The sequence below is a fragment of the Sapajus apella genome, unplaced genomic scaffold, assembly GCF_009761245.1.
Source record: "Sapajus apella isolate SASKATOON/1434 unplaced genomic scaffold, GSC_monkey_1.0 scaffold2849, whole genome shotgun sequence".
NCBI lineage: Eukaryota > Metazoa > Chordata > Mammalia > Primates > Cebidae > Sapajus > Sapajus apella.
Window position 1 is genome coordinate 383 of NW_022439775.1, and position 8,121 is coordinate 8,503.

Genomic DNA, 8,121 nt, shown 5'->3' on the forward strand with positions numbered 1-8,121 from the left:
TCCCCCTAGGCTGCCCTGCCTGGTCCTCAGTTCACCCACTGATTCTCCCCGTGCACAGGCTGACACAGTACATACACTAGGACTGGGGCCACAAAAGGGCAAAGAAAAATCCTGGGGCAGGTAAGAGAGGCTACCGGGTGTGGAGGAAGCACTTTGGGAGGCCGAGATGGGAGGATCATTTGCGGTCAGGAGTTCGAGCAGCCTGGTCAACGTGGTGAAACCTTGTCTTATACAACAATTAGCGGGGTATAGTGGCACACACCTGTAGTCCCAGCTGCTCAGGAGGCTAAGGTGGGAGAATTGCTTGAACCTTGGAGGTAGAGGTTGCAAGGAACCGAAATCGCGCCACTGCACTCCAGCCTGGGCGAGAGAGCGAGACTCCATCTCAAAAGTAATAATAATAACAAATCAAAGAAAAAACATTCAAAGTAGGGTCGGAACAGGAATTTTCGGTCATTCACGAGTAACTCCATATTAAGTGCATACTGTATGCCAGGCACAGTCCTAGGCAATGGGGTCCGGGAGGCCTCGCTCTCACTGAAGCGAATCTGGGTAGGGGCTGGAGCTGGGAGTCACGGAGCGGTCAGGAGCCAGAGCGTCACGCTTGGGGAGAGGGAAGAAAACGGGCTGGAAGTTCCCTTTAAAAGGCGGGGTCTGCGGGCGGAACTGCGGAGCGACGCTGAGGGGTGCACCCGGGAGGATGAGTACGCTGCACCCGGAAGTGTCTCCGGTGAGAGGAAGGTGGTGGCCTCACCGCTATGGGCCGCAACAAGAAGAAGCGAGATGGTGACGACCGGCGGCCCAGGCTAGTTCTCAGCTTCGACGAGGAAAAGAGGCGGTGAGTGGCAAAGCCGGACCGGACTCCCCTCGAGCCTCGGCCAAGGTTAGGTCCGGGCCGGGCACGCTCCCGCCGATGGCTCTTCCGGCCCCGCCCCCTGGGAAGAACCCCTCTGCACCTCCCAGTTTGTACCTGGTCCCGCTTGTCCCTTCTTGGCCACCCCACCTCGCCTAGGGTCCCTGCGCCGCCAGACAGCCGGAAGCTCGGGCATCAGAGCAGTGGCTTCGACCACCCTAGCCCAGCCCAGTCCATCGGCCCGGCACACAGCAGGCGCTCAGCCGTGGTTGATGATGAGCCAACGAAATGAGAGTGGCTTAAGTGCATTCACTCGCTCTGCAGACTTTTATTGGGCTCCTTTGGTGTGCCAGGTCCTGTATCAGGAAGCTGAACCTCTGAGCCTGTGTCCGGCCAGACAGATAAATGGCACATAGCAGCGGGTCAGCGAAAAGCCCAGTGCTGGACTGTGGGGTAAAATGGGAACAGAGCAGCTGGCACTGCCAAGATGAGAAGGGGCTGAGATCAGACCGAGGAATGGAGGGAGGGAAATGCTGGGCATCATCAGGAAACTCCTAGCGTGCATCAGCAGGCCCTACAGGAGAGTTCAGGGTCAGGTGTCCTGGGGACACGGGTGCTGGTCTAGTGCAGGGTTCTGAAGGTCTGGATCAGGGTGCCCCTGAAAGTCCTGTTGTAGAGTAATGAGGTTTGCCAGTATGGAAGGGATAATCCCATGTACTGAGTGTGCCCTCCCACCTGGTCCTGTTCCCTGAACCTGAGAGCCCTTAATATTGAGTGGAAAGAGGCAGTATCTTCCTTGTTTTCCTAAATGTATCCTTTCTCTAACCTTGGGCAAGTAACCTAGACTCTGTGCCTCAACATTCCCATCTGTAAAATGGAGATTGAAACCCACTGCATAGGTTATTGTGAGGGTTTTTTTGTTTGTTTTTGAGACGAGTCTAGCTGTGTCATCTAGGCTGGAGTGCAGAGGCACGATCTCCGCTCACTGCAACCTCCACCTCCCAGGTTTAGGTGATTCTCCCACCTCAGCCTCCCAAGGAGCTGGGACTACAGGCATGCGCCAACATGCCCCGCTAATTTTTTTTTTTTTTTTTTGAGACGGAGTTTCGCTCTTGTTACCCAGGCTGGAGTGCAATGGCGTGATCTCGCCTCACCGCAACCTCCACCTCCTGGGTTCAGGCAATTCTCCTGCCTCAGCCTCCTGAGTAGCTGGGATTACAGGCACGCACCACCATGCCCAGCTATTTTTTTGTATTTTTAGTAGAGACAGGGTTTCACCATGTTGACCAGGATGGTCTCAAACTCCTGGCCTCAAGTGATCCACACGCCTCAACCTTCCAAAGTGCTGGGATTACAGGCGTGAGCCACCATGTCTGGCCATTGTTGTAAGGGTTAAATGAGCTAATACTTGTAAGTTTTTGGAATGGGGCCTAGCACAAGGCAAGTGTGGCATTAGCCATTTTTCTCCTAGAGTGAGATACATTTTCTCCTAGTGGAGATACATTTTCTCTTGTATCTCCTGCGACTCTCCTGTTTCTGCCGGCTTCCTTCCTGTAGGGAGTACCTGACAGGCTTCCACAAGCGGAAGGTCGAGCGGAAGAAGGCAGCCATTGAGGAGATTAAGCAGCGGCTGAAAGAGGAGCAGAGGAAGCTGCGGGAGGAGGTGCACAGGGGGAAGGTGGGAGGGAGGTCTTTGATTCTTAGGGTACTTGCAGCCTTGGATTTTCCTAACAGAAGCAGGTGTAAGCATGGGCCGCCATGTGTGCGGGCAGGACCCGGGAATAGTTTATTCAGGTGGAGACTCCGTGGGCCCGGGTCTGGGAGTAATGGAAGATGGAGTCTCCTCCTGATCTCGAAGTATGAATCATGGTCTCAGTCACCCTGGGGGTGATGAATACCCCAGCCTGAGGTTGGGCTAAGAGGCCATACTCACTGTGTTACCTGCCTGCATGGTTTCAGCGCCACCAGGAATACTTGAAGATGCTGGCAGAGAGAGAAGAGGCGCTGGGTAAGTCGCATGCTTGGTCTGACCTGGAGAACAGCTGATGGGCCTGGTTTATATATTCCCTTGGTGGGTGGAAGGGAAAGAAGCTGACCTCCTTGGCCCTAGGGATTTTGGGGGGTTCTCTGGGGCCAAGGGTGGTCCTAGCACCTCTCAGTACAAGTGGAATAGAGACCAGGAGAGTTAGACGTAAATCCCACGGTTAACCAAGCCTGAGCAGAGAGCCCAGTTTCTGAAGACTGAAAGGACTAGGGCTGGAGAGAGGGACAGCAGCAGCTGTCACAGAGGGTCTGTCAGAAATGGGGACCAGCCAGAGCAGGAAGGAAATGAGATCATTCTCAACATTCATCTGCAGGCCAGGCTCTAGTGCCAGGGACCTTGTGGATGCTCTCCACGTCCACAGAGTAGAGGGGGGCATTGCACTCCAGGGCGGAAGGGAGGCTGGAGGCTGGTCACTGGTTCCCCTGGCTGAGGCCAGGGCTGTGTCCATCCCCACAGAGGAGGCAGATGAGCTAGACCGGCTGGTGACAGCAAAGACGGAGTCAGTGCAGTACGACCACCCCAACCACACAGTCACCGTGACCACCATCAGTGACCTGGACCTCTCCGGGGCTCAGCTGCTCGGGCTGACCCCACCTGAGGTGGGTCGCAGTCTCATCCCTGGGAAGAAGGGGCGTGGGGGCGGACTGGCTTGTCAGGGGGTTGCTCAGTGTTGGTGCATGTTATGGGTATCCCAGGGCTGGTGCCCTTTCCCTTTGAACCCGGGAGTCCCTGCTTCTGGGGCACTGCAGGGACCAGCCCCGCTGCTGAGCGGCTGAGGGGCCTGAGCAGGTTCCTTCACGTTGCCTGCTTCCTTTCTCCGTTAGTGAACTGGGCTTGCGGGGGGGGGGGGGGGGGGGTGGCGCCTGCCTTGTGGGGTTGCTGTGGGGATAAAAGTGGTTAATCCGTGGGAGTCACTTGGCACAGTGCCCAGCCCTGTTGTAAATGCTTCACAAAAAGGAGCTGTTTGTTGCGATTGTTCTCTTTGTGCGATTGGCAGCCCTGGCACCTCTGTGTGCACTAAGTGGGTTTTCAACCTGTGGGTTGTGAATCATGAGTAGATTGCAAGCAGCATAAAAAATAAGAATATCATAATTGAAAATACCAGAAGCATCATGGTAAGTATTGTTTCCGAAGATGGCTATTTCCATTGGAGTTGTATCTGGGTTTGCCTAAGAATTTATGGACATGTATGTACACAGTTACGATGTAAAACACATTTCCTCCAGGGAGTTTCTGTGTCCTTAAGTCCTGGAGCCACTCCCCCGTCACATCCATACTGATCTCAGGGCCGGGCACACTGCCTCATGCCTATTACCCCAGCACTTTGGGAGGCCAAGGTGGGTGGATCAGCTGGAGGTCAGGAGTTCCAGACCAGCCTGGCCAACATGGTGAAACCCTGTCTCCACTAAAAGTACAAAAATTAGCTGGGTGCGGTGGCAGGTGCCTGTAATCCCAACTACATTCTAGCCTGGGTGACAGAGCAAGACCCTGTCTCCAAAAAAAAAAAAAAAAAAAAAGGCCGGGCATGGTGGCTCAAGCTTGTAATCCCAGCACTTTGGGAGGCTGAGGCGGGTGGATCACGAGGTCAAAAGATCGAGACCATCCTGGTCAACATGGTGAAACCCCGTCTCTACTAAAAATACAAAAAATTAGCTAGGCATGGTGGTGCGTGCCTGTAATCCCAGCTACTCAGGAGGCTGAGGCAGGAGAATTGCCTGAACCCAGGAGGCGGAGGTTGCGGTGAGCCGAGATCGCGCCATTGCACTCCAGCCTGGGTAACATGAGTGAAACTCCATCTCAAAAAAAAAAAAAAAAAAGGAAAACCATACCGATATCACACTCGTCTTTCATTTTATGCTCATTCTTTTGCAAGATCCAATACAAAGACAAGTCTTGTCGTCATTAGCTAGGATTTTCATTCCTGAATGTTTAAGTATGTACTGGAAGCTTCTAGAGGCAGGAGAGGGTTTTGAAGCATGGCCGTCCCCTGTGTAATCCTTGCTTTAGGACAGACAGAGTGCTTCCGCCCGAGGCCTTCTCTAGCCCCATCCCAGGCCTGTGATGCAGCAGCAAGCACCGCCGCTCAGGTGCCCAGCCCAGGCCTCCCCAGCTACTGCCCCATCTAAGTCAATGTTTTATGCTTCTTTAGGGAGGGGCTGGAGACAGGTCGGAGGAGGAGGCATCATCCATGCCCACCAAAGCCTTGCCCAGGAAGTCCAGAGACCCCCTGCTCTCTCAGCGGTGAGTGTCGGCCTGCCGCCTCCCTGGTCCCACTCCTCCTGGCTGGCAGTAGCGGCCTGGCCCTTAGGGGTGGTGTGCAGCAGGTGGAGGGCCCGGAGCAGCCCTCTGCTTTGCCTGGCCAGTGATCCTCAGCCTCTCTTCATTTCCCTGTTCCACCCACCCCCTGAGAATGTCTGACCTCCGGTGCCCTTGGTGCCTGGGTGAAGGGCCCGTCTCTCTAAGCTGAGTTGCTGGCGGACACTCTGGAGGTAGAGCAGGCCAACTCTGGCATGAATTTAGTGGTCCCAGCATTTGCGACCTGTCCTGACACCCCCTCCATGAGCCGGGTGGTCAGTTACCCCCTAACGCAGTCTCCACCTGCCACCCTGTTCCCAAGGTAAACTGAGGCTTTCTACCCTCCACCAGGATCTCCTCCCTCACAGCAGCACTGCATGCACACAGCCGCAAAAAGGTCAAGAGGAAACATCCCCGCAGGGCCCAGGACTCCAAGAAGCCCCCAAGGGCCGCTCGCACCAGCAAGGCCCAGCGTCGCCGTCTGACAGGCAAAGCACAGCACAGCGGGGAGTGAGGCTGAGAACCAAGCTGTGCCCCAGCCTAGGCTGCAGGGACCTGGCCTTTGTCATCTTGCTGTCCCTGTCACCCAGCCTGCACCAGCGTGATGACTGCACAGCTCAGAGTTGGGAAGCCAGGACCTCTCTGGCCTGGGGCCGGCTGCCTTTGCCTGGGGTTTGAATTCCAGGAGTGGGCAGCTGAGCGCAGCCTGCCCCGGGAAGAGCCTTCAGAGCCACGTTGGGGCATCTTCCCAAATGTGCACGCCACCTGGCACTCATCAAATTTGGGAAACTCATCAGAGATTTGTGCACTTGTGATTTGTTTGCCCCTGATACCACATGCAAGGGCAGGTTTCTGGGGCGGTGGACATGGTCAGGGGCCATGGCTCTGTTCCCAGCAGTTTTCCCTGTGGCTGCAATAAAGTCCAGTTCTGCTTCTATTAAGGTGCTGGGTCCCCTAACCAGTACCAGTGTGTACGGACCAGTGTGTCCATTGCTAAAATCCAGAGCCCACCTGCTGCTCTGAAAGCAGGTTCCTGAGGCCAGTGGGGGAGCAGTGCCCCCTGTGCCTTTCACTAAGGAGCCTCTGGGCCTGTCTTTTGTCCTGGGCCCAGCAGTCTCAGCTGACACTAAAGCAGTGGAAGCAGTTGAATCCCAGGTCATTCCCCATCACCACACTGGGGCAGCATCCCCCGGCTTCCAGCAGCTCCTAGGCGGGGCCCAACACGGAAGGATTGATTAATTCTTTTTTTTTTTTTTTAAAGACAGAGTCTCACTCTGTCACCAGGCTGGAGTCCAGTGATGCAATCTTGGCTCACTGCAACCTCCACCTCCCAGGTGGACCTCATGATCCACCTGCCTTGGCCTCCCAAAGTGCTGGGATTATAGGCATGAGCCACAGCACCTAGCCCTGTGTTTTCTTTTTGAGAGGGAGTTTCACTCGTTGTTCAGGCTGGAGTGCAATGGTGAGATCTCAGCTCACTGCAACCTCCGACACCCGGGTTCATGCAATTTTCCTGCCTCAGCCTCTGGAGTAGCTGGGATTACAGGCACCCAACACCACACCTAGCAAATTTGTGTATTTTAAGTAGAGATGGGGTTTCGCCATGTTGGCCAGGCTGGTCTCGAACTACTGACCTCAGGTGATCCACCCACCTCAGCCCCCCAAAGTGCTGGAATTTCAGGCATGAGCCGCTGCACCCAGCCCAGGAAACAACTTTTATCCACCCCTTCTGGTGTGCCAGACAGTTACATTATTAACTCACAGCAGCATTGCAAAGTGGCTTTTAGCTCCATTTAACAGATGAGAAAACTGAGTCTCAGGTGCCGTAACATTAAAAGTTACCCTGTCGGGCCGGGCGCGGTGGCTCAAGCCTGTAATCCCAGCACTTTGGGAGGCCGAGGCGGGTGGATCACGAGGTCAAGAGATCGAGACCATCCTGGTCAACATGGTGAAACCCCGTCTCTACTAAAAATACAAAATATCAGCTGGGCATGGTGGCGCGTGCCTGTAATCCCAGCTACTCAGGAGGCTGAGGCAGGAGAATTGCCTGAACCCAGGAGGCAGAGGGTGCGGTGAGCCGAGATCGCGCCATTGCACTCCAGCCTGGGTAATGAGAGCGAAACTACGTCTCAAAAAAAAAAGTTACCCTGTCATGGCTAACAAGACATGGTCCTCACATCTCATGGAGGAGACAGACACAAAAAGGTGTCCCCGAAGGTCGCGTTCAATAAAGTGTTAGCAGACATCCGTATAAGTTCAGGGGAGAGGGCGTTCAAAAAGGCTTCCAAGAGGAAGTGACTCTGACTTGAGTCTGGAAAGATGACTTAGCTTGCCCAGGCACACAGGGGAGGAAAGGGTGTGGAGAAAGGGCCCAGTGCCCTTGGTGAGCAAGGGGAAGGCAGAGGTGGGGGTCAGGGTGAGAGGAGAGGAGAAAGCTGTGCAAGTCAGCAGGGCCTGGCCTGCTGGGCCTGATACTGAGATGGGGATCTGGGCTCTGATCCTGTGGGCAGAGAGAGCCCCTGAGGTAGGGGTGAGTTTAACCAGTGGAGGGTCAGGATCAGCCTTTTTTTTTTTTTTTTTTTTTTAAAGACACAGTCTCACTCTGTCGCCCAGGCTGGAGTGCAGTGACATGGTCTCGGCTCACTGCACCCTCCTGCTTCAGCCTCCTGAGTAGCTGGGATGACAGACGTGCTCCACCACATCCATGTATTTTTATTTTTTGTTTTTTTTGAGACGGAGTTTCGCTCTTGTTACCCAGGCTGGAGTGCAATGGCGCGATCTCGGCTCACCGCAACCTCCGCCTCCTGGGTTCAGGCAATTCTCCTGCCTCAGCCTCCTGAGTAGCTGGGATTACAGGCACGCGCCACCATGCCCAGCTGATATTTTGTATTTTTAGTAGAGACGGGGTTTCACCATGTTGACCAGGATG

At 54.8% G+C, this 8,121-nt stretch overlaps 1 protein-coding gene across 1 annotated transcript; it reads left to right on the plus strand.

The window, feature by feature from the left end:
- Positions 1-668: 668 nt before the first annotated feature.
- NOL12 (nucleolar protein 12) lies at positions 669-6,129 on the plus strand. The gene is made up of 6 exons (XM_032273342.1): positions 669-838; positions 2,411-2,516; positions 2,813-2,861; positions 3,354-3,496; positions 5,047-5,138; positions 5,544-6,129. The coding sequence occupies exons 1-6, from the start codon at positions 759-761 to the stop codon at positions 5,704-5,706; spliced, it is 633 nt and encodes a 210-aa protein (XP_032129233.1). The 5' UTR covers positions 669-758; the 3' UTR covers positions 5,707-6,129.
- The last annotated feature ends 1,992 nt before the right edge of the window (positions 6,130-8,121 follow it).

What these genes read in the sequence shown, in the direction of transcription:
- NOL12 (XM_032273342.1), top strand. Translation starts at nt 759, where the DNA reads ATGGGCCGCAACAAGAAGAAGCGAGATGGTGACGACCGGCGGCCCAGG. An exon ending in TCGGGCTGACCCCACCTGAG is followed by an intron (nt 3,497 to 5,046) that starts GTGGGTCGCAGT and finishes ATGCTTCTTTAG; the next exon opens with GGAGGGGCTGGAGACAGGTC. An exon ending in GACCCCCTGCTCTCTCAGCG is followed by an intron (nt 5,139 to 5,543) that starts GTGAGTGTCGGC and finishes ACCCTCCACCAG; the next exon opens with GATCTCCTCCCTCACAGCAG.